Source organism: Carcharodon carcharias, chromosome 12, assembly GCF_017639515.1.
Source record: "Carcharodon carcharias isolate sCarCar2 chromosome 12, sCarCar2.pri, whole genome shotgun sequence".
NCBI lineage: Eukaryota > Metazoa > Chordata > Chondrichthyes > Lamniformes > Lamnidae > Carcharodon > Carcharodon carcharias.
The window spans coordinates 12,859,573-12,886,564 of NC_054478.1; the positions used below are offsets into that span (position 1 = coordinate 12,859,573).

General features: G+C 43.9%; 1 protein-coding gene across 1 annotated transcript in view; it reads right to left on the reverse strand.

The window, feature by feature from the left end:
* LOC121285066 (1-phosphatidylinositol 4,5-bisphosphate phosphodiesterase delta-4-like) overlaps positions 1-26,992 on the reverse strand; it is a 97,588-nt gene that overhangs the window by 22,876 nt on the left and 47,720 nt on the right. The window contains exons 11-13 of the mRNA XM_041201191.1: positions 14,629-14,745; positions 11,046-11,224; positions 3,713-3,848 (exon numbers count right to left, since the gene is read on the reverse strand). Coding sequence (XP_041057125.1) covers positions 3,713-3,848; positions 11,046-11,224; positions 14,629-14,745 — 432 coding nt within the window. The remainder of the gene's footprint in view (positions 1-3,712; positions 3,849-11,045; positions 11,225-14,628; positions 14,746-26,992) is intronic.

Below are 26,992 nucleotides of genomic sequence, written 5' to 3' on the forward strand. Positions count from 1 at the left end.
CTCACACTCTCTCTCTCACACACTCTCTCTCACTCACTCTCAATCTCACACTATCTCTCACCCTCACTTTCTCACACACTTACTCACACTCTCACTCTCTCAATCTCTCTCTCACTCGCTCTCTCTCACTCACACTCTCTCTTACTCTCACTATCACATTCTCACTCTCACACTCTCATTGTCTCACTCCCTCTCTCTCACTCACTTTGTCACCCTGTCTCTCTCTTACTCTCCTTTTCACTCTTAATTTCATTCCCTCCCTTTCACTCCCCGTCTGTCTCCCATTCTCTCCCTCTTTCTCTTACTGTCACTCTCTCTCTCTCAGTCTCTCTCTCACTTATTCTCACCCTCGCTCACTCTCTCTTGCTCCCTCTCTCATGCCTTCTCTCTCGCTTCCTCTCTTTCCCACTCTTTCCCTCACCCACTCCCTCACTCCCTCACTCTCCCCTTCTCTCCTTCTCAATCTCTCATGCTCTCACCCTCTCTCTCCCTGTATACCTCATTCTCTCTCTATCTCTCAATCTCTCTCCACACTCTCTCTCTCACTCTCTCTCTCTCACTCTCTCACTCTCTCTCTCTCTCTCACTCTCTCTCTCACTCTCTCTCTCTCACTCTCAATCTCACTCTCTCTCACTCTCTCTCTCTCACTCTCTCTCACTCTCTCTCTCTCACTCTCAATCTCACACTCTCTCTCACTCTGTCTATCCCTCACTGTCTTTCTCGCTCTATCTCTCACTCTCCAACACACAAACATATCAGTTAGGAGCAGGATTAAACCATGGCCCCTCGAGTCTGCTCCACGATTGCAACCTCAGCTTCACATTCCCACCTACCCCCAATGACCTTTCACCTCCTTGTTAATCAAGAATCTATCTCGCTCTGTCTTAAAAATATTCAATGACTCTGCTTCCACCACCTTTTGAGGAAGAGAGTTCCAAAGACTCACCACCCACTGAGAGAAAAAAATTCCCCTTGTCTCTGTTTTAAATGAGCGACCCCTTTTTTTTAAACAGTGACTCCTAGTTCTAGATTCTTCCACAAGAGGAAACATCCTGTCCACATTCACCTTGTCAAGACCCCTCAGGATCTTATGTTTCAATCTCTTACTCTTCTAAACTCCACCAGATACAAGCCTAACCTGTCCTACCTTTCCCCATAAGACAACCTGCCCATTCCTGGTATTAGTCGAGTAAACCTTCTCTGAACTGCTTCTAATGTACTTACATATGAAAATAGGAACATCAGAACATAGGAGCAGGAGGAGCCCATTCAGCCCATTGTGCCTGCTCTGCCATTCAATATAATCATGGCTGATCCTCCTGTTCAATGCCTTTCCCCCCTCCCACACTATCTCCATGTCCCTCTACGTCACTGGCATCTCTACTTTAAACACACTCAATGACTGAGCTCCCACAGCCCCCTGGGGTAGAGAAATCCAAAAATATTTCTCCTCATCTCAATCCTAAGCAGGTTCCCCCTTATTTTGAAATTGTGCCCCCTGGTTCTAGACTCCCCAAACAGGGGAAACATCTTACCTTTATCTACCCTGTCTATTTCTTCAAGTATTTTGTAGGTTTCAAAGAGATCACCTCTCATTCTTAGAAACTCTAGAGAATATAGGCCCAGTTTCCCCAATCTCTCTTCACAAGACAGTCCAGCCTCCTGGGAACTTTGCTGCACTGTCTCTATGGCAATAATCTCTTTCCTGAGGTAAGGGGGCCAAAACTGCACAGAGTACTGCAGGTGCGGTCTAACCAAGGTTCTATACAACTGTAGCAAGACTTTGCTACTCCTGTACTCAAACCATCTTGCGATAAAGGCTAACATTCCATTAGCCTTCCTAATTGCTTGTTGCACCTGCGTATTAGCTTTCAGTGACATATTGATGAGGGCACCCAAGTCCCTTTGTACATCTACACTTTCTAATCTCTTACCATTTATGAAAGGCTCTGCGCATCTGTTCCTCCTACCAAAGTGGATAACCTCACATTTTTCCACATTATATTCCATCTGCCATGTTCTTACCCACTCACTAAGCCTGTCTAAATACCCTGAAGCCTCTTTACATTTTCCTCACAACTTACATTTCCATCTAGTTTTGTGTCATCAGCAAACTTGGAAATATTACATTTGGTCCCTACAATAAACTCACTGGTATATATTGTGCACAGCTGGGGCCCAGTACTGATCCTTGAGGTACCCCACCAGTCACAGCACGACAACCTGAGAATGACCCGTTTATTCCTACTCTCTGTTTTCTGCTTTTATATCTCTGCTTCAGCCTGAATGAAATTTAGAATTTAAACAGTAAATTTCAGTTAGATATTAAATGTTAAATACAAACAAAATTAGATATTTAGAGATTACCCCTTTCTATGTCTGATTCTCCCCCTCTCTCTTTCTATCTCACACTATCTCTCACACTCTATCTCGCTCATTCTCTCTGACTCACACTCTCTGTATGTCTCTCTCTCTATCTCACTCACTCTCTCCTTCTCCTTCTATCTCTCCTATCTCTCACTCTCTCCCTCATTCTCCTTATCTCTCACTCTCTCCCTCACTCTCCCTATCTCTCACTCTCTCCCTCACTCTCCCTATCTCTCACTCTCTCCCTCACTCTCCCTATCTCTCACTCTCTCCCTCACTCTCTCTATCTCTCTCGCTCTCTCGCCCTCATTCTCTCTTTCTCTATTTCTCATGCCGTCACACCCTCCCTCTTTATCTCTCTTTTTCACTCCCTCTCTATCTCTCACTCTCTCTCTCACTTACAGTCTCTCTCTATCTCTCATTCCCTCTCTATCTCTGACTCTCTCTCTCCCTCACACTCTCTCTCCACCTGTCTCTCCCTCTATCTCCCTTTCTCTATCTCACTCTCTCTGGTTGTAGTTTACGGTTTCTGTCAATAGGTGGGGACATTTCACACTTTAAATTTCTGACAGCGCCACCAGCTGGTGAGATGTGTAATAACAAATAATCCAGGCCTGGAATTGGCTGGTTAGTGAGAGCTGGACTCACCCCCTATCCCAATCCATGCTGGACCTGCCCTGGGAGAGTTTGATGGGGACAGTGTAGAGGGAGCTTTACTCTGTATCTAACCCCGTGCTGTACCTGTCCTGGGAGTGTTTGATGGAGACAGTGCAGAGGGAGATTTACTCTGTATCTAACCCCGTGCTGTATCTGCCCTGGGAGTGTTAAAGATCTATTCAAGTAACCATGCAATTTTCTTCTTTCATGTATTTACCTAATTCCCTTTTGAAAGTTCTGACTAAATCTGCTTCCTCCGCCCTTTCAGGCAGCGCCTTCCAGATCACAACAACTCGCTGTGTAATTATTCTCTCCTCTCCCCTGTTGCCGACTGCCCTCAGTCTGTGTCCCTCTGTTTGCCGACCCTCCTGTCACTCCAAACTGCTTCTCCTTACTTGCCAAAAACCTTCATCATTCTGAACACAACTACCAAATCTCCCCTAATCTTCTCCGCTGCTGATGTGAAGAGGTTTAGGGAGGGAATTCCAGAGCTTGGGGCCCAGGCAGCTTAACACACAGCCACCAACGATGGAGTGATGGAAATATAACACAGTTTAATATGGTTTAATGCGGTTTAAGTGCCAGAGTAACTGACACTCACATCACTGGAAAATGATCAGCACCATTAGTGAAGAGAGGCAGCAGTCCGGGATCAGTAAGGATAGTGAGAGGTTGATAAAGTCTGTACCGTTATTGTCGATGTATTTAGTCTCCTGCTTCACATTGTCCATGGGCACACCATGAATCTCCACCCTCACCAATGGATCCACAATCGATCCCTCCTTGCTGTTCTCCACTTTGGGCAATTGCTGCCCACTGATCACCTTCACAGGGAGAGAGAGAAGGAAATAGAGAGGGAGAGAGAGAGAGAGAGGGTTTTATCTCTTGGGTAAATGAGTTTGTTGGCCAACCAAACTCTAACTGCATGCCTTCCTATATTCTCCTCAACTGCTGCTTGCAATTAATAACAGGAAGAGACTGATGTGAGAATAAACAGTGATGGTTTATTGAGAGATAGGGCAGAACATCAGATCATATGTGCTCACTCAAAAACCTCCAGAACTTGACTACAGTTGCCCGCACTGTACGGTGATTCGTCAGTGCTGTCACATGATTAGCACACTTGCATTTTCTTAAAGGGACAAGGTACCTCACTTTACCACAGAGGGAGAGGGAGAGAATGAGAGAGAGTAGGAAAGGGAGAGAGAGAGAGGGAGAGAAAGAGTGGGAGTGAGAGGGGAGGGAGTGAGAGGGAGAGAGAGAGCAGGAGAGACAGAGGGAGAGAGGGGAGAGAGGGAGAGAAAGAATGGGAGTGAGAGAGGGAGTGAGAGAGGGACAGATGGCCCAAGAAGATGATTTCATAACACAGCCAAACAGGTAATCTGCAAATCCTTCCAACACACGCCAATGGCCGGCGGTAAGAGTGGGAGAGGTTCCTGGTCAGCCATGAAATGGAGAGAACGTTGGAGCCCCTCCCATCATTATCCATAAATACAGGCTACAACATACATGTAAAAGTGCACGTTGCCACAGCAACCAGGACTCTCTGAGTGAAACTGTAACACACCCACCCCTACCCCCGGTGCCATCCAATCAAGTCTGTCTACACCCGAGAAATCATTTCCTTCTCTTCATATTCCAATCCAGTTGAAATAACAACACATATTCCATTAGTTTCTCCATATCTAGGCACTAACAGTAACCATAGATACTGATTACCTGAACCCACAGGTTATGGGGTCATTTGTTAACATCAGCAACAAATTGCATTTATATAGTGCCTGTAATGTGGTAAAACATCCCAAGGTGCTTCACATAAACAACTACAGTATCAAACGAAAGTTAACGTTGAGCCCCACAAGGAGATATTCTTGACAAGTGACCAAGAACTTGGTCAAAGAGGTCAGTTTCAAGGAGTGTCTTAAAGGAGGAGAGGGGGATGGAGAGATTTGGACACATCACTAATGGAGTAGGAATCAGGATGGTCAAGAGGCAAGAATTGGAGGAATATTGGGATCTTGGGTAATTTATTAGCAATTGTAAGGTTTTATTAGTGTTAGTAAGGTTTACTAGGAGTAGTAAAGCTCACTGGGAGGTAATAGGGTTTATTAATTATAAATTAGTTAAGAAAATATGAATAAATTAATTAAAACATAATAAAGATGGCAGAGCAGGTGATGTGTTGTGACTGCAGAATGTGGAAGTTCCTGACCACCAGCATGATCCAGGACAGACATATTATAGTGTAATTGATCTGGAGGCCAAACTACAGACATTGTGACACATGGGGGAGGAGCAAAGTTACCTGGACACTTTGTTCCAGGAGGCAGTCAGGCCCCTTAGGTTAGGGTTGTCTGATTTGGTCAGTGCTCGGGGACAGGAGAGAGTGACTGTAAGTGAGGCTGGTAAGGGGATCGAGGAGGCGGAAGTAGCGGAGTCTCAGCCCTTGCAATTGTCCAACAGGTTTGAAGTTCTTGCAGTTTGTAGCGATGGAAAAGGAGGCTGCAGGATTGATGAGCACACTGACTATGGTAATGTGGTACAGGAAGCCATCCAAGTAGGGGGAGTTCATAGGAAGGTAGCGCTGTAAGGGACAGTATATTCAGGGGGGCTTTACACTGTTCTCTGCAGTCGAGAACAAGATTCCAGGAGGCTGTGTTGCCCGCCCAGTGCCAGGGTCCAGGGCATTTGCTCGGGGCTGGAGAGGAACTTGAAGTAGAAAGGGGAGGATCTAGTGGGCGTGGTCCATGTTGATACCAATGACGTAGGCAGGATGAGGAAGGAGATTCTGCTGTGGGATTATGACCAAATAGGGGACAAATTGAAAAGCAGAACCTCGAAGGTCAGAATCTTTATCCCACCAAACATTAATCCCTGCAGTACCCCACTGGTCACCACCTGCCACTCCGCAAAAGACCCATTTATTCCTACTCTGTTTCCTGTCTGTTAACCAATTCTCAATCCGTGCCAACATATTACCCCCAATCCCCTGTGCTTTAATTTTGCAAACTACCCTCTTATGTGGGACTTTATCAAAAGCTTTCTGAAAATCCAAATACACCACATCCACTGGTTCTCCCTTATCTATTCTGCTAGTTACATCCTCAAAAAACTTCAGTAGGTTTGTCGAACATGATTTCCCTTTCATAAATCCATGTTGACTTTGTCTAATCCCGTTGATATTTTCCAAGTGTCCTATTATCACATCCTTTATAACAGACTCTAGCATTTCCATAATAGTGAGACTAGGCTAACCGGTCTGTAATTCACCAATTTTCCCCTCCCTCCTTTTTTAAATAGTGGGGTTACATTTGCCACCCTCCAATCTGCCAGGACTGTCCCCGAATCTACAGAATTGTGGAAGATGACAACCAACACAACCATTGTTTCCATGGCCACCTCCTTTAGTACCCTGGGATGTAGATTATCAATCTCTTTGACTTCCTTTGCTGAATTCTAAACTGTTCCCAATCCTCAGGTTTGCTACTTTTTCTGGCAACTTTATATGACTCCTCTTTGGTTCGAATACCATCCTTAATTTCCTTTGCTGGTAATGGTTGGGCCAATTTTCCTGTTGTGTTTTTGCCAGGAAGGAATGTATAACTATTGCAATGCATGCATTTGTTACTTAAATATTAGCCATTGCCTATCCACCACCACTGCCCAATCTAACTTAGCCAACTTACGCCTCTGACCTTTATACTTTCCTTTGTTTAGATTTAGGATCCTAGTTTTGGATTGGACTACTTCATTTTCCATCCTAATGAAGAGTTCTATCATGTTATGGTCACTATTCCCTAAAGGATCCCACATAAGAGGATTATTAATTAAACCATTCTCATTGCATAACCCTAGGTCTAGTAAAGCCTGATCCCCAGCCAGTACCTCGACACACTGGTGTAAAAAACCATCTCAAACACACTCCAGGACACCACAGTATTATTGCTAATTAGATTTGCTCAGTCTATATGTAGATTAAAGTCACTCACAATTATCATAGCATCCTTGTTACATGCATCTCTAATTTCCTGTTTAATACTGTCCCTTACCTTATCCCTACTGTTTTGAGATCTATAGACAACTCCCACTAATCCTTTCTGCTCCTTGTTGCTTCTAAGCTCCACCCAAACTGATTCTACGTCTAGATTTTCAGAGTCAATATCCTTTCTCACTATCGCACTGATTTCATCCTTAACTAACAACGCCACACCACCTCCTTTTCCTTTTTGCCTGTCTTTCCTACATCGAGTACCCTTGGATATTCAGTTCCCAGCCTTGGTCACCCTTCAGCTATGTCTCCGTAATCGCAATCATATCATACCCGCTTACATCTATTTGCACTGTTAACTCACCTACCTTATTGCGAATGTTATGTCAGTGATACCGTGCCTTTAGATTAGTCTTTTTAACATTTTTACACTTCTTTTTTTTGGATTATGGCCCTATTTGCTGTTGCTTTTGTTTCCTGTACCTTCCACTTTTGCTTTTTACTTTTCTATCTTGCATTTCTATCTTTGCTTCTCTCTCTTGTGCCTCCCCACTCAGGTACCCATCCCGCTCCACTCTAGTTTATGTGGTAATGCAGCAGAGTATAATTTGGGTACTGATAACCAGAATATGGCATGAAGGGACAGAGAGTACAAACTCAAGAGTGCTCCATCAGATAAGGTTAGAGATTGCAAAATTGGTAAAAAGTCAGGGTTAAAGGCTTTGTATCTGAATGTGCGCAAAATTCGTAAGAAAATGGATGATTGTTAGCACAGATAGAAATAAATATGTATGACCTGATGGCCATCCCAGAGACATGGTTGCAAGGTGACCAAGGCTGGGACCTGAACATTGAAGGGTAGTTGACATTTTGAAAAGATAGGAAGCTAAGAAAAGGTGGTGGGGTAGCTCCGTTAATTAAATATGTCATTAGAACATTAGTGAGGGATGACCTTGGCTTGTAAGAATAAGATATAGTATCAGTTTGTGTGGAGATAAGAAATAGGAAAGGTAAGAGGTCACTTGTGGGAGTAGTTTATAGGCCCTTAACAGTAGTTGTATTGTAGAACAGAATATACAGGAAGAACTAAATAGACCGTGTAAGTATGGCACCGCAATAATCATGGATGACTTTAATCTACATATAGATTGGATGAATCAGTTTGGCAAAGGGTAGACTTGCAAATCAGCTCATAGAGTGTATGTGGGACAATTTCTTAGAGCAGTACATTCTAAAGCCAACTAGGGAGCAGTCTATTCCAGACCTGTGTAATGAAGAATGAGACAGGATTAATCAATGACCTCATAGTAAAGGAGACTTTAGCTGATAGGGATCATAACATGATACAATACCATGTTCAGGTTGAAGGAGAGAAGGGTGATTCTAAGACTAATGTTTTAAACCAGAATAAAGGTAATTAATTATGAGAGTATGAAAGCAGATCTAGCTAAAGTGATTTGTGAAACTAGGTTAAAAGGTAGGAGAGTAGAGATGCCATGGCAGACTTTTAGGTGTTATTTAATAAATCTCAGGGTATGAATGCAGAGCTAGCTAAAGTAACTGGGAAACGAGACTGAAAGATAAGACGTTAGAGATACTTAAGGAGATATTTAATAACTCTCAGCAAAGATTTATCCCGGTGAGAAAGGAAGAGTCTTTGAGAAGGATGCATCATCTGTGGCTAAATAAGGAAGTTAAGGATTGTATTAAACTGAAAGAAACACTCTACAAATCTGCAAAGATTAGGGGTAGATCAGAGGATTGGTCAGATTTTAAGAATCAGCAAAGAATGACTAAAAAAAAGAGGAAGTGAGTATGAGAGAAAGCTAGTGAGTAATATAAAAACAGATAGTAAGAGTTTCTACAAGTATTTAAATAGGAAAAGAGTAACGAAAGTGAGTGTTGGTCCTCCAGAGAGTGAATCTGGGGGTGGATGTGTTGGACAGGGAAGTTTACGTCTGTCTCCACTGTGGGAGACTTAGAAAACTTCCCAAAGATACCTGAAAATCAAGAGGTGAACGAGAAGGAGGAACTTAAAACAATCACCATCACCAGGGAAAAGGTGCCGGGAAAACTATCAGGGTGAAAGGTCAGCAAGTCCCCAGGACCTGATGGGCTGCATCCTGGGGTCTTAAAAGAAGCGGCTGCAGAGAGAGTAGATGCATTGGTTATAATCTTCCAAAACTCCTTAGATCCTGGAAGGATCCCAGGGGATTGGAAAGTAGCTAACGTAACACCTTTATTCAAGAAAGGAGGAAGACAAAAAGCAGGAAACTACAGGCCAGATAGCCTGACATCTGTCACAGAGAAACTGCTGGAATCCATTATTAAGGAAGTTATTGCAGATTACCTAGAAAACCATAATGGGATCAGGCAGAGTTCAACATGGTTTTGTGAAAGGGAAATCATGTTTAGCTAATTTATTAGAGTTTTTTGAGATGTAACGAGCAAGGTGTATAAAGGGGAACCTGTCAAGTGGTGTGCTCGGATTTCCAAAAGGCCTTTGGTAAAGTGCCTCATCAAAGGTGAGAGATGAGAGAACATGGTGAGGGAGAAACATATCAGCATGGTCCAAGGATTGTTTAGCTAACAGGAAGCAGAGAGTAGGGATAAATGGGTCTTTATTAGTTTGGCAAGCTGTAACCAGTGGAGTGCCACAGGAATCAGTGCTAGGTCCTCAACTATTTACACACTACATCAGTGACTTGGATGAAGGGACTGAATGTATAGTTGCTAAATTTGCTGATGACACCAAGATAGGTAGGAAAGTAAGTTGTCAATAGGTAGAGAGTCTGCAAAGGGATAAAGAGAGAGGATAAGTGAGTGGGCAAAATTTTGCCAAGTGGAGTATAACATGTGTAAATGTGAACTTGTCCACTTCGGCAGGAACAATAAAAAAATCAGTACATTATTTAAATGGAGAGAGATTGCAGAACTCAGTGGCACAGAGGGATCTGGGTGTCCTGGTACATGAATCACAAAATGTTAGTCTGCAGGTACAGCAAGTGATTAGGAAGGTAACTGGAATGTTGGTGTTTATTGCAAGGGGGATGGAATATAAAAGTAGGGAAGTTTTACTATAGCTGTACAGGGCCTTGGTGAGACCACATCTGGAATACTGTGGACGGTTTTGATCTCCTGATTTGGAAAAGGTTATAATTGCGTTAGATGCAGTTCAGAGAAGGTTCACTCGACTCATTCCTGGGATGAGGGGCTTATCCCATGATGAAAGGTTGAACAGGTTGGGCCTATACCCATTGGGGTTTAGAAGAATGAGAGGTGAACTTATTGAAACATATAAGGTCCTGAGGCAACTTGATGGGGTGGATACTGGGAGGACTAGAACCAGGGGACATGGTTTAAGAATAAGGAGTGTCCCTTTTAAGATGGAAATTAGGAGAATTTTTTTCTCTCAGAGGGTGGTTACTCTGTGGAATTCTCTTTCTCAGAGACCAGTGGAGGCTGAGTCATGGAATTTATTCCAGGCTGAGTTAGACAGATGTTCGATAGACAAGGGAGTCACGGGTTATGGGGGAGCAGACAGGAAAGTGGAGTTAAGACACAATCAGATCAGCCATGATTTTACTGAATGGCAGAGCAGGCTCGAGGGGCCGAATAGCCTACTCCTGCTCCTGTTCCTGAGTCCTATGTTCCTTTGTTCCTGTCTTTGAAAATTGTCAGGCTGGGAAAGCCTGTACCCCCAGAGGATCTCTCAGTGTGAAGATTTGTCTGCTAACACTCCTGTGAAATACCTCGGGATGCGTTACTACATTAAAGGTGCTATGTAATTGCAAGTTGTTGTTGGTATTCTGGGAACCAAATGGGCTAAGAGGCCATTTCCTCATCCCATGCGCTGACTGTCCTGGGAACATCAGAGCCCCAATGAGGGAGAGACAAAAGAGAGGAAGAGAGACAGAGAGAGAGAGACAGAGACAGAGAGAGAGACAGAGTGAGGGAGAGAGAGACAGAGAGAGAGACAGAGAGACAGAGAGAGAGAGAGACAGAGAGACAGACAGACTGTCAATGAGTTTACCTGGATAGTTAGATTCAGTGGTCGATAACCAACTGTATCTCGTGGGTGTTCCGGGTCAAAGTTGGATTCTATCGTTCTCATAAATGAGGGTTTCAACACAAATCCACAGTGAGCATTTCGGCTGAAGAGTCCATCATTCAGATCCATCTCTTCCCCAGCTGTCTGGAAATTCAACGCCACTCGAGGAGAGATAAGAGGAGATGCCACGTTAGTCAATCCTGTCAACATGATAGCTAGTGTCTCAACGAGATCAAACACACACACACACATAAAAACACAGAATGGTTACAGCACAGAAGGAGGTCATCCGACCCACCATGCCTGTGTCGGCTGTCTGTACATACACGTTCAAGTTTACACACACACACACACACATGGGCACACATCCTGAGTTGATTCATGGGTAGAGCATAATGGATAATGCTAACACTCTCCACATGTACCTGATGATTAATTGTATATTAATTAAGTATGTAATCATATTCAAGTGGTAGGCATTCAGTGGGAATTTACTTGTGTTCCTATGTATAGGACCAGGCTGAAACTTTGGTTGTTAGGTAATGTGTAAATAAAAGATTATAAAAGTGTGTAATAATTGGCTCCAGTTCTATCCTACACCACCTAGGAGCAGCAATTACAGGCCAGTTAGTTTAACCTTGGTGGTGGAGAACTTTTAACAACATTAATTGAGGACAAAATCAATAGTCACTTGAGTGATTGCAGTTTAATTAAGGAAGACTGGTATGGATTTATTAAGGGAAAATCATGTTTAACTAACTTCCTTGAGTCTTCTGATGACATTATAGAGGGCTTCGATAAAGGTAATGCTGTTGATGTGGTGCACATGGACTTCTGAAAGACATTTAATAAAGTGCCACACAACAGACTTGTGAGCAAAGTTAGAGCTCAAGAAATAAAAGGGACGGTAGCAATATGGAGTCAAAATTGGCTGAGTGTCAGGAAACAAAGAGTACTGAATGTTTGTGTTTCGGGCTGGAGGAACATTTATAACAGAGTTCCCCAGGATTTAGACTTGGGTGTGTAGGGCACAATTTCAAAATTTGTGGATGATATAAAACTGGGAAGTATTATGAACTGGGAGGAGGGTTTTGTAGAACTTCAAAAGGACATAGACAGGTTGGTGGATTGGGTGGACAAGTGGTAGATGAATTTTAACGCAGAGAAATGTGAAAAGATTCATTTTGGTAGAAAGGACAGAGAGAGACAAGGCAAACTAAAGGGTACAACTCTAAAGCAGAGGAGCCTGAAGGTATGTGTGCAAAAATCATTGAAGGTGGCAGGGAAGTTGAGAGAGTGGTTAATAAAGCATTTGGCATCCTAGGCTTTATCAAGAAAGGCAGAGAGTACAAAAGAAAAGAGGCTATGTTAAACCTTTACAAAAAACTGGTTCGGGCTCAACTGGAGTATTGCATCTAGTCCTGGTCACCTTGCTTTAGGAAGGATGTGAAGGCATTGGACGGAGTGCAGAAAAAATTCATCAGAATGGTTCCAGGGATGAGGAACTTCAGTTACACAGATAGATTAGAGAAGTTGGGACTGTTTTCCCTGGAGAAGAAATGGTTGCGAGGAGATATGATAAAGGTGTTCCAAATCATGAGGGGTCTGGACAGAGTAGATAGGGAGAAACTGTCCCCAATTGAAGGAAGGATCGAGAACCAGGGGCTAAGGTAATTGGTAAAAGAAGCAATGACAACACAAGGAAGATCTTTTCTTCATGCAGCGAGTGGTTAGGATCTGGATTGCGCTGCCTGAGAGTGCGGTGGAGGTAAGTTCAATTGAGGCTTTCAAGAGGGAATTGGATCCTTATCTGAAGAGGAAAGATTTGCAGGGCTACAGGGAAAAGACTGTAAGATTTTGATAATCTACTCATTTTAGGACTTTATCGTCATGGCGACTAACATTTTGGGATCCCATACCAACCACACTTTAAATAGACCAGCCTAAGTTCTTGCCTACTAAGAAAGGTAATTAAACAGTTAAAGACTGTGGAGCTGATAGTTTAGAGAACTGAGTTACTGTTAAAAGCTTAGTTGCCTGCTTGTCTGGAGTGATTACAGATCTTTGTCTTAAAAGGCACTCCCAAGGCCTAACAGAACCAACTCTCAGCATGACTCCCTCCTACAGTGATAAGGGCCAACTCAAATCACACATACCTTTTTAATTAGAATAGTTTTCTAATATTGTTCATTTAAGTATAGTCAATAGAGTAAGATTGTAAGTACAAGCTTCTTGTTTATTTTTAGCACAAGGGACACCACTTAACCCTTGTACAACAACTTGAGAAGGCAAATTAGCAATATTTTGTGATAAGGATTGACGTGGTTTATGGGAATGTCGATTGGATCTCTAATTCATGTAACATCTAGAAATAACATTGAAATCAAACAATGAACAACTGTTTTCAGTTTCTTGTTATGTGACTTTGGCCAAGGAATTGGGGATAAAACTAATGACCTCACTTTCAACCATACATTAATACATGCCATATCCAAAATTGGCACAAGTACAAGGACTTTCAGAATTAGGGCTAAATATTGAAAATTTCATGACATTGGGGGCACAGTCACCACTGGGGAGACAGAGGTGTAACGTCTCACGACGAGTAATCCAGAGGCCCGGGCTGAAGCTCTGGGGGACACGGGTTCAAATCCCACCACGACAGCTGGTGGATTTTCAATTCAATCAATAAACCTGGAATATAAAACTAGACTCGGTGATGGTGACGATGCAACTATTGTCAATTGTTATAAAAACCCATCTGGTTCATTAATGTCCTTTAGGGAAGGAAATCTGCTGTTCTTACCTGGTCTGAACTACATGTGAATCCAGACCCACAGCAATGGGGTTGACTCTGAAATGGCCTTAGCAAGCCATTCAGTTCAAGGGCAATTAGGGATGGGCAACAAATGCTGGCCTTGCCAGTGACACCCATATCCCATGAACGAATAAAAACAAAATCATTGTGACAACTCCCCTGAGAGACATCAAACTAGGACGAAGAGATGGACTTTGATTGTGCTGTTGGCACTAGAGGGTTTGTGGTCTTTGAGCATTAACATTGACTTTTGTTAGGAACATTTACTGTTCATGCTTAATTAATTCTGCTTTATTTCAACGTATTCCTTTGTCTTTCTCTCTCTCTCTCTCATTTGATTGGAAGGTCAGCTCAACAAGACCCATTAATCTAAATTGTGAATTTGGGATTTAAAAGTTAAATTGGCTAAAATATACCAGCAGCCCAAAATCTGAATCAAGTTCAAACTCTTACAGGTTGCAGTGTGGAGACTAGGTGAATTGTTCCTGCAAAGAGGCAGCGTGGCTAAGATGGGCTGAATGGCCTCCTGTGCTGTAACCATTCGATAGTTACATTCTGAACACTTTCCAATAGGATGGTGACCTGGAGGGACCCTGGGAGACTTTATCCCCTGCCTCACCCTGAAGATTTGAGGGGAAGTTGTTGTCTCACCTCCCCACCCTGGCTAAAATCAGCTGATTCAGCACTGACGGACACTAGGACCTGGGACACACACCATGGGTGGAATCCTGTTCGGAGGATGGTTACCTATTTGGCAGCCTGTATTCCACATCTCCTGAGGGCTGAAGTTTGAGGAGTCTGTCCTGAATCCGCTGGGGTACACACGGGTTAACTGCCAGGCATTGTGACGGACAAACTCGTTCGCTATCGCCCAAACAGAACAAACACAAGAGTGAGTGACCCACATCAGACGGAGCACAAAAGCAAACAAACTGATCAATATCTCACCATCTGGAGAAGGGGAGATCAAATCAGGCCATTCAGCCCATCAAACCTGATTCATGCCAGGATGTCAATTATGTATAAAACCACAACAAAACCCCTCAGTTAGATTCCGGTCTACAACTCACTCACGGACAAATGTTATTCTATATATAAATCCCCCAAACCCCTTGATTAGATTCCAGTCTATAACTCACTTCCAGACATCTGTTATTCTATATATAAACCCACCTGAACTCCTCAATTATATTCCAGTCTGTAACTCACTCCCGGGTATCTGTTATTCTATACATAAACCCCCCGAACCCCTCGATTAGATTCCAGTCATTAACTCACTCCCGGGTATCTGTTATTCTATATATAAACCCACCTGAACTCCTCAATTATATTCCAGTCTGTAACTCACTCCCGGGTATCTGTTATTCTATATATAAATCCCCCCTGAACCCCTCGATTAGATTCCACTCTGTAACTCACCCCCCGGGTATCTGTTATTCTATATATAATCCACCCCGAACCCCTCGATTAGATTCCAGTCTATAACTCACTCCCGGGTATCAGTTATTCTATATATAAACCATCCTGAACCCCTCGATTAGATTCCAGTCTATAACTCACTCCCGGGTATCAGTTATTCTATATATAAACCCCTTGAACCCCTCGATTAGATTCCAGTCTGTAACTCACTCCCGGGTATCTCTTATTCTATATGTAAACAACCCAAACCCCTCGATTAGATTCCAGTCTGTAACTCACTTCCCGGGTATCTGTTATTCTATATATAATCCACCCCGAACCCCTCGATTAGATTCCAGTCTGTAACTCACTCCCCGGGTATCTGTTATTCTATATATAAACCACCCCGAACCCCTCGATTAGATTCCAGTCTATAACTCACTCCCGGGTATCAGTTATTCTACATATAAACCATCCTGAACCCCTCGATTAGATTCCAGTCTGTAACTCACTCCCCGGGTATCTGTTATTCTATATATAATCCACCCCGAACCCCTCGATTAGATTCCAGTCTGTAACTCACTCCCCGGGTATCTGTTATTCTATATATAAACCACCCCGAACCCCTCGATTAGATTCCAGTCTATAACTCACTCCCGGGTATCAGTTATTCTACATATAAACCATCCTGAACCCCTCGATTAGATTCCAGTCTGTAACTCACTCCCCGGGTATCTGTTATTCTATATATAATCCACCCCGAACCCCTCGATTAGATTCCAGTCTGTAACTCACTCCCCGGGTATCTGTTATTCTATATATAAACCACCCCGAACCCCTCGATTAGATTCCAGTCTATAACTCACTCCCGGGTATCAGTTATTCTACATATAAACCATCTTGAACCCCTCGATTAGATTCCAGTCTGTAACTCACTCCCCGGGTATCTGTTATTCTATATATAAACCACCCCGAACCCCTCGATTAGATTCCAGTCTATAACTCACTCCCGGGTATCAGTTATTCTACATATAATCCACCCCGAACCCCTCGATTAGATTCCAGTCTGTAACTCACTCCCCGGGTGTCTGTTATTCTATATTTAAACCACCCTGAACTCCTCAATTATATTCCAGTCTGTAACTCATTCCCGGGTATCTGTTTTTCTATATATAAACACCCCCCCACATCCCCCCCCCCCCCCCCCCCCCCCCCCCCCCCCGCCGAATCCACTGATTAGATTCCAGTCTGTAACTCACTCTCAGGTATCTGTTTTTCTCTGTGGGAGCTCCGTGGACACCAGTGTAACTTGCGGCAAACACGTCTGCAGCAAGTGTCTGCAGCTTGAGAAACTCCGGCTCAGAGTCATTGAGCTGGAGGCTGAGCTGCAGACACTGTGACACATCAGGGAGGGGGAAAGTTACCTGGACACTTTATTCCAGCAGGCGGTCACATGTCTTAGGTTAGGATCTTCTGATTTGGTCTGTAGCCAGGGACAGGGAGGTGTGAATGTGAGTTAGGCAAGTATGAGGGCCGAGTAGGTAAAAGTGGAGGAGCCTCAGCCCTTGCAATGGTCTAACAGGTTCGAGGTTCTTGCAGCCTAGATGGACAAGAGTGGTTCTGCAGAGTGAATGAGTGGGCTGACCATTGCACCATGGTGTAGGAAACCATTAAAGCCAGTAAAGGGAGGTGGTAGTGCAGTGGTACTGTCACTAGACTAGTGTGCCAGAAACCCGGGGAAATGTTCTGGGGACCTGGGTTCAAATCCCACCACTAGCAGATGGTGAAATTTGAATTCAATAAAAAAAATCTGAATTTAAAAGTCTAATGATGACCATGAAACCATTGTTGATTGTTGTAAAAGCCCATCTGGTTCACTAATGTCCTTTAGGGAATAAAATCTACCATCCTTACCTGGTCTGGCCTACATGTGACTCCAGACCCCACAGCAATGTGGCTGACTCTTCAATGGTCTCTGAAATGGCCTAGCAAGACACTCAGTTCTCAAGGGCAATTAGGGATAGGCAATTAATGCAGGCCCAGCCAGTGATGCCCACATCTGGTGAACAAATATAAATGAAACCTAGTGGTTCTAGTGGACAGTATAATCAGGGGGATAGACACAGTTCTCTGCCTGCCCAGTGCCAGAATTCAGGACATATTCTCAGGGCTAGAGAGGAACTTGCAGTGGGAGGGGGATGATCCGGTTGTCATGGTCCATGTGGGTACCAGTGGCATTGGTAGAATTAGGAAAGAGGTTCTACTTAGGAATTATGAGCAGCTAGGGGGCTAAATTAAAAAGCAGAAATTCAAAGATCAAAATCTCTGGATTATTACCTGAGCCACGAGCAAATTGGTGTGGGGTAAATAAGGTTAGAGAAATGATTGTGTGGCTCAGAGACTGGTGAGTGGGAAATGGGTTTTTAATTCGCACTGGGCTAAGTTGGAGCTGTACCCTTGCGGCAGTCTTCACCTGAACTGTGATGGGACCCGTGTTCTGGTGAGTCGCATAACTAGAAAGGGCTTTAAACTAAATAGTGGGAGGGAGGAATCATGTGAGAGATGTGGTAAATCAAAGGGGAACAACAAGGTATTAGAGCAAAACAAAAACAGAATTACCTGGAAAAACTCAGCAGGTCTGGCAGCATCGGCGGAGAAGAAAAGAGTTGACGTTTCGAGTCCTCATGACCCTTCGACAGAACTTGAGTTCGAGTCCAGGAAAGAGCTGAAATATAAGCTGGTTTAAGGTGTGCGTGTGGGGGGCGGAGAGATAGAGAGACAGAGAGGTGGAGGGGGTTGGTGTGGTTGTAGCGACAAACAAGCAGTGATAGAAGCAGATCATCAAAAGATGTCAACAACAATAGTACAATAGAACACATAGGTGTTAAAGTTAAAGTTGGTGATATTATCTAAACGAATGTGCTAATTAAGAATGGATGGTAGGGCACTCAAGGTATAGCTCAAGTTCTGTCGAAGGGTCATGAGGACTCGAAACGTCAACTCTTTTCTTCTCCGCCGATGCTGCCAGACCTGCTGAGTTTTTCCAGGTAATTCTGTTTTTGTTATAGCTCTAGAGGGTTTTTTTTTATATAATGGAAATAGGTGGGAAAAGGAAAATCTTTATAATTTATTGGGAAAAAAAAAAGGGGGGAAACAGAAAGGGGGTGGGGATGGGGGAGGGGACTCACGACCTAAAGTTGTTGAATTCAATATTCAGTCCGGAAGGCTGTAAAGTCCCTAGTCGGAAGATGAGGTGTTGTTCCTCCAGTTTGCGTTGGGCTTCACTGGAACAATGCAGCAAGCCAAGGACAGACATGTGGGCAAGAGAGCAGGGTGGAGTGTTAAAATGGCAAGCGACAGGGAGGTTTGGGTCATTCTTGCGGACAGACCGCAGGTGTTCTGCAAAGCGGTCGCCCAGTTTACGTTTGGTCTCTCCAATGTAGAGGAGACCACATTGGGAGCAACGAATGCAGTAGACTAAGTTGGGGGAAATGCAAGTGAAATGCTGCTTCACTTGAAAGGAGTGTTTGGGTCCTTGGACGGTGAGGAGAGAGGAAGTGAAGGGGCAGGTGTTGCATCTTTTGCGTGGGCAAGGGGTTGTGCCATAGGAGGGGGTTGAGGAGTAGGGGGTGATGGAGGAGTGGACCAGGGTGTCCCGGAGTTGCCCAACCTCGGACGGCCCGCTTCTATCTCCTACCCAAAATCCACAAACAGAACTGCCCCGGTAGACCGATCGTCTCAGCTTGCTCCTGCCCCACAGAACTCATTTCTCGTTATCTTGACTCCCTTCTCTCTCCCCTTGTCCAGTCCCTTCCCACCTACATCAGTGATTCCTCTGACACCTTACGTCACATCAACAATTTCCAGTTCCCTGGCCCCTACCGCTTCCTCTTCACCATGGACGTCCAATCCCTCTACACCTCCATCCCCCACCAGGATGGTCTGAGGGCCCTTAGCTTCTTCCTCGAACAGAGGCCCGAACAATCCCCATCCACCACTACTCTCCTCCGTCTGGCTGAACTTGTTCTCACGCTGAACAATTTCTCCTTCAACTCCTCTCACTTCCTCCAAATAAAAGGTGTGGCTATGGGTACCCACATGGGCCCCAGCTATGCCTGTCTCTTTATGGGGTATGTGGAACATTCCTTGTTGCAGTCCTACTCCGGCCCCCTTCCACAACTCTTTCTCCGGTACATCGATGATTACTTTGGTGCTACTTCATGCTCTCGTCAGGACTTGGAAAAATTTATTAATTTTGCTTCCAATCTCCACCCCTCCATCATTTTCACGTGGTCCATCTCTGACACTTCCCTTCCCTTCCTTGACCTCTCTGTCTCAATCTCTGGTGATAGACTGTCCACCAATATCCATTACAAACCCACCGACACCCACAGCTATCTCGACTACAGCTCCTCACACCCCGCTTCCTGTAAGGACTCCATCCCATTCTCTCAGTTCCTTCGCCTCCGTCGCATCTGTTCCGATGATGCTACATTCAAAAACAGTTCCTCTGACATGTCCTCCTTCTTCCTTAACCGAGGTTTTCCACCCACGGTCGTTGACAGGGCCCTCAACCGTGTCCGGCCCATCTCCCGCGCATCCGCCCTCACTCCTTCTCCTCCCTCCCAGAAACATGATAGGGTCCCCCTTGTCCTCACTTATCACCCCACCAGCCTCCGCATTCAAAGGATCATCCTCCGCCATTTCCGCCAACTCCAGCATGATGCCACTACCAAACACATCTTCCCTTCACCCCCCTTATCGGCATTCCGTAGGGATCGCTCCCTCCGGGACACCCTGGTCCACTCCTCCATCACCCCCTACTCCTCAACCCCCTCCTATGGCACAACCCCTTGCCCACGCAAAAGATGCAACACCTGCCCCTTCACTTCCTCTCTCCTCACCGTCCAAGGACCCAAACACTCCTTTCAAGTGAAGCAGCATTTCACTTGCATTTCCCCCAACTTAGTCTACTGCATTCGTTGCTCCCAATGTGGTCTCCTCTACATTGGAGAGACCAAACGTAAACTGGGCGACCGCTTTGCAGAACACCTGCGGTCTGTCCGCAAGAATGACCCAAACCTCCCTGTCGCTTGCCATTTTAACACTCCACCCTGCTCTCTTGCCCACATGTCTGTCCTTGGCTTGCTGCATTGTTCCAGTGAAGCCCAACGCAAACTGGAGGAACAACACCTCATCTTCCGACTAGGGACTTTACAGCCTTCCGGACTGAATATTGAATTCAACAACTTTAGGTCGTGAGTCCCCTCCCCCATCCCCACCCCCTTTCTGTTTCCCCCCTTTTTTTTTCCCAATAAATTATAAAGATTTTCCTTTTCCCACCTATTTCCATTATATAAAATAAAAAAAAAACCCACTAGAGCTATACCTTGAGTGCCCTACCATCCATTCTTAATTAGCACATTCGTTTAGATAATATCACCAACTTTAACTTTAACACCTATGTGTTCTATTGTACTATTGTTGTTGACATCTTTTGATGATCTGCTTCTATCACTGCTTGTTTGTCGCTACAACCACACCAACCCCCTCCACCTCTCTGTCTCTCTATCTCTCCGCCCCCCACACGCACACCTTAAACCAGCTTATATTTCAGCTCTTTCCTGGACTCGAACTCAAGTTCTGTCGAAGGGTCATGAGGACTCGAAACGTCAACTCTTTTCTTCTCCGCCGATGCTGCCAGACCTGCTGAGTTTTTCCAGGTAATTCTGTTTTTGTTTTGGATTTCCAGCATCCGCAGTTTTTTTGTTTTTTTTTTCAAGGTATTAGAGCATTTTGTTACAAATGCTGCACGTATTCTGATACCAGTGCTTTTAACTCTGCCTTTTTACCACTTTTGCAATCTCTGGCCTTATCTGCTAGTGCAGTCTTAGGTTTATATACTCTGTCCCTTCCTGTAACTATCTGGTTATTGTCACCATAATGATAGTCAGACTGTGGCAGGAAGGGAGAGTATACCAGCAGATAAAGACTGGGATTGCAAAGATGCTAGAAGGACAGAGTTAAAGGCTCTGTATCTGAAGGACAGAGTTAAAGGCTCTGTATCTGAAGGACAGAGTTAAAGGCTCTGTATCTGAATGTGTGCAGCATTCATAATAAAATGGATGAATTATTAGCACAGATGGAAATAAATATGCAAAACCTGATGACCATCAGAGAGACATGGCTGCAGGGTGACCAAGGCTGGGACCTAAATATTGGAAGATATTTGACATTTCGAAAACATAAGCAAGTAGGAAAAGATGGTGGGGTAGCTCTGTTAATTAAGGATGTTATTAGTACGGTAGTGAGAGATGACCTTTGCTCAAAAGAACAAGATGTAACATTGGCTCGGGGAGAAATAAGAAATAGAAAAGGCATGAAGTCACTTGTGGGAGGAGTTTACAGGCCCCCTTAGATTTGTTACATGGAGAACAGAGTACACAGGAAGAAATAAATGGGGTCTGTAAGAACGGACTGCAATAATTATGGGTGACTTTAATCTACATGTAGATTGGACAAATCAGATTGGCAAAGGTAGCCTGGAAATTGAGTTCATAGAGTGTATGCAGGACAATTTCTTAGAGCAGTAACTTCTAGCACCAACCAGGGAGCAAGCTATTTTGACCTGGCAATGAGCAATGAGACAGGATCAATCAATCAGCTCATGGTAAAGGAGCATCCAGGTGACAGCAAGCATAACATGATAGAATTTTACTTTCAGTTTGAAGGGTAGAAGAGTGGGTCTAAGACTAATGTTTTAAACCTAAAAAAAGGTACATTTTTAAATTCATTCATGGGATTTGGGCGTCGCTGGCTGGGCCAGCATTTATTACCCATCCATAATTGCCCTTGAGAAGGTGGGGGTGAGCTACCTTCGTGAACTGATGCAGTCCATGTGGTGTAGGTACACCCACAGTGCTGTTAGGGAGGGAGTTCCAGGATTTTGACCCAGCGACAGTGAAGGAACAGTGATATATTTCCAAGTCAGGATGGTGAGTGACTTGGAGGGGAACTTCCAGGTGGTGGTGTTCCCATGTGTCTGCTGCCCTTGTCTTTCTAGATGGTGGTGGTTGTGTGTTTGGAAGGTGCTGCCTAAGGAGCCTTGGTGAGTTGCTGGGTGAGTTATAAATAGTTTCTTGGTGGTACAGAACTTGAGTATTGCTGAAAAGAGAGGCAGGCTGTTGAAGTTTTTTGTCTTGCATCCATCAGGACAGAATCACAAGAATATCAAATTGCAAAGAGGAAACAACGATATATCCTTCATGAGAAGAGGGTACTAACTGGTTGGCAAGTTGACTCTGATTGGCAGAGGCATTGCTTTGGAGAATATACCAGGGAACAGTTAACTGCCAAGCTTTTGTTTAAATTCAAACCAGGCAGGTCGACTCTGATTAGACAAGGCAATACTATGAGGAATGAATCAAGGAGCGGCTGTCCTTCAAGCTTTTGTTTGGTTGAAAAGGGCACTATGCACGGACCTGTTCTTTCTGTTTGCAAAGCATGCATAAGTGAGCCACAATGCAAGCCCGGCTGAAATTGATTGTCAGTGTAATTGTTAGCATTCAGGATTGTTTAGCAAGCTCCGTCCAATCGTGGAATCACATTTAATGCTGGACACTATGAACTGAGTTTTGCAAGCGTGGGCTGGTTGGGTACAGTCAGTACTTCAATTGTTGCGAACAGTTGAAAGGACATGCTGTTTGATACAACCCACCGGTCTTTGGGATATACATACAGCCTAAATACCTAGCATCACACTGGCACTGAAATTCATATACCACATTACTCATTTGTGTGATAGGCAGAATGTCTTTTTGCTTGACAGCAGCATCCTGTTAGTGGTGAATGCCACTCGTGTTGCTACTGCATAGTAGCAGCGTGAAACAGCTGGCTTCATCTGTTGCTCAAATATTTGAGATGCCTTACCCTTCCATGGTAATCTGAGGTAGACTGGGCATTTCTCAGGGCTGAAAGTGACAGCCTTAGGCCCATTCATGAGTTGGGTGATATGCAGTGGGCAATGATCTGATCAGGGTGGCCATTATCCTGCAGGATTCCTTTGATGTGCCTATTTCAGCATCAAGTTTGCACAGTGAACAAATGGCTCGGGCCGTATTACCCAGGTTGCTGACAAGGCTAATCTTATAGTTTGAAGAACTGTAAGAATCCCAACGCGCATATTAACAGAGAAGGTAGGCTTGCAGTAGACCGTGGTAGAGAATACCCTGGCAGATTTCTCAACCAGTACGTCAAGGAAAGGGGAGCTCATTTAACTGCCTCATTTCAAAGGTGAATTTGAGCGCAGGATGGAGCCCTTTAAGGTGTATAAGGAAATTCTTATTTGCAGCTGTGGATTCAAATATAATAAACATATCATCTACATATCAGAAATATACAAGGAGTAGGGGGTTAGGTAACCCTCCATCAGAGATGCGTTTCCCATGGAAACCAACAATGACGTTTGTGAGAGCTGGGCCTAGAGGGGGTCCCATGGCAACACCATCTATTTAGGCAAACTGACCTCTCTAAAACTCATTAAAACTGATCTCAACTGTGTGAGTTTCCGAGTTCATAAGCTCAATGAACGTAGATTCAGTCAATGGCGGTGGGTCTAGATTACCATGATATAGTGATGTGGTGATAGGGCACTGAGGAGACCGGAGGAACAAAGGGATCTGGGAGTTCAGAAACATAATTCCCTGAAAGTGGCGTCACAGGTAGACAAGGTTGTAAAGAAAGCTTTTGGCATACTGGCCTTCATAAATCAAAGTATTGAGTATAGGAGTTGGGATGTTATGGTGAGGTTGTATAAGACATTGGTGAGGCCAACTTTGGAGTATTGTGTGCAGTTCTGGTCGCCTAACTACAGGAAGGATATCAGTAAGATTGAGAGAGTGCAGAGAAGATTTACTAGGATGTTGCCGGCTCTTAAGGAATTGAGTTACAGGGAAAGATTAAACAGATTAGGACTTTATTCCTTGGAGTGTAGAAGGATGAGGGGAGATTTGATAGAAGTTTACAAAATTTTGAGGGGTATAGACAGAGTAAATGCAAGTAGGCTCTTTCCACTTAGATTAGGAGAGATAAACACAAGAGGACATGGCTTTAGGGTGAACGGGGAAAGGTTTAGGGGGAACATTAGGGAGAACTTCTTCACTCAGAGAGTGCTGAGAGTGTGGAACGAGCTACCATCTCACGTGGTGAATGCAGGCTCACTCTTAAGTTTTAAGAATAAATTGGATAGATACATGGATGGGAGAGGTCTGGAGGGTTATGGACTGGGTGCAGGTCAGTGGGACTAGCGGAATAATATTTTGGCACAGACTAGAAGGGCCAAATGGCCTGTTTTCTGTGCTGTAGTGTTCTATGGTTCTATGGGTCTAACTTGTTCACTTTGGCAGGAAGAATAAAAAAGCAGCATATTATTTAAGTAGAGAGAGATTGCAGAACTCTGAGGTACAGAGGGATCTGGGTGTCCCAGTACATGAATTACAAAAAGTTAGTCTGCAGGGACAGCGAGTGATTAGGAAGCAAATGGAAAGTTGTCATTTACTGCACAGGGATTGGAATATAAAAGTAGGGAAGTTTGCTACAATTGTACAGGGCATTGGTGAGACCAACGCTGGAGAACTATGTACAATTTTAGTCTCCTTATTTAAGAAAGGATATAAATGTGTTAGAAGCAGTTCAGATGAGGTTCACCCAGCTGATATCTGGGTTTTGGTGGTGGGTCGGGGGGGTGGGGGCAGTGTTATTTTATGAGGAAAGGTTGGACTGGCTGGGCCTGTATCCATTGGAGTTTAGAAGATTGAGAGGTGATCTCATTGAAACATATAAGACCCTGAGGGGACTTGACAGAGTGGGTACTGAATGGATGTTTCCCCTTGTGGGGGAGACTAGAAATATGGTACACAATTTAAAAACAAGGAGTCTTTCATTTAGGACAGAGATGCAGAGAATTTTTTCTCTCAGAAGATTGTGAATCTTTGGAAATCTCTTCCCCAGAGAGTGGTGGAGGGGGGGTCAATGAATATTTTTAAGGCAGAGGTAGATTTTTGACTAGCTGGGGTGTCAAAGGTTATCAGGGGTTGGCAGAATGTGGAGTTGAGACCATATTCAGATGAGCCATGATCTTATTGAATGGCTCGAGGGGCCGAATGGCCTACCAATGTTCCTAATTTAAATGTTTGTACATTCATATGACATGCAAGTTGTGTATAGCCTTCACAAAGGTTAAGGAATCCTTCACCATGTACGTGGAAACCTTGCTCAGAACTGATTACACCAACTCACTGAACCATTTGGCCAATTCATGTTGTACAGAGCCGGTCATTGGTAAGATAGAGCATCAAGGGTCATCATTCTGTGTGTCTTGGGCAGTCCATCCATACACGGAGCCAGCAAGTTCTGAGGGTGAATCCTATCATATACACCATTAGGCAGCTCGTTACGCTTACACAACTCCAACCAGCATTCTTGTAACTCGCTATTGAGCAGGTCCATGCAGTCATGATTAGCAGTGGGTCCAATGGGTACAAATTAAAACCATCATTAAGAAAGGTATGCATTTTGTTGAAATAGCCACGTTTGTTGAGGATGACTATTCCAGTCATCTGTCCTGATGAGTGCAATGCAATTATGAGAGTATAAAAGCAGAGTAACTGGGAAACAAGACTGAAAGATAAGATGTTAGAGATACTTAAGGAGATATTTAATAACTCTCAGCAAAGATTTATCCCAGTGAGAAAGGAAGAGTCTTTGAGAAGGATGCATCATCTGTGGCTAAATAAGGAAGTTAAGGATTGTATTAAACTAAAAGAAACACTCCACAAATCTGCAAAGATTAGGGGTAGATCAGAGGATTGGTCAGATTTTAAGAATTAGCAAAGAATGACTAAAAAAATAATAAAGAGGGAGAAAGTAGAGCATGAAAGAAAGCTAGTGAGTAATATAAAAACAGATAGCAAGAGCTTCTACAAGTATTTAAATAGCAAAAGAGTAATTAAAGTGAGTGTTGGTCCTCCAGAGAGTGAATCTGGGGAATTGATAATGGAAAACAAGGAAATGGTGAATGTGTTGAACAGGTAAGTTGTGCCTGTCTTCACTGTGGGAGACTTAGAAAACTTCCCAAAGATACTTGAAAATTCAGACGTGAATGGGAGGGAGGAACTTAAAACAATCACCACCACCAAGGAAAAGATACTGAGAAAACTGTTAGACCTAAAGGTTGACAATTCCTGTAGGCCTGTACCCTAGGGCCTTAAAAGAAGTGGCGGCAGAGATATTAGATACATTGGTCATAATCTTCCAAAATTCCTCAGATTCTGGAAGGATCCCAGTGGATTGGAAACAAGCAACTTAAACACCTTTACTCAAGAAAGGAAGGAGACAGAAAGCAGGGAACTACAGGCCAATTAGTCTAACATCAGGGAAAATGCTAGAATTCATTATTAAGGACTTTAAAGCAGGATACTTAGAAAATCATAATGTTATCAGGCAGAGTCAACATGGCTTTGTGAAAGGGAATTCGTGTCTAACTAATTCATTAGAGATTTTTGAGGATGTAACAAGCAAGGTGGATAGAGGGAGATTTCCAGGAGGCAGCTGACAAGGTGCCACATCAAAGGTCACTACACAAAATAAGAGCTCATGGCATAACTGGTAACATATTAGCATGGATAGACGATTGGTTAGCTAATAGGAAGCAGAG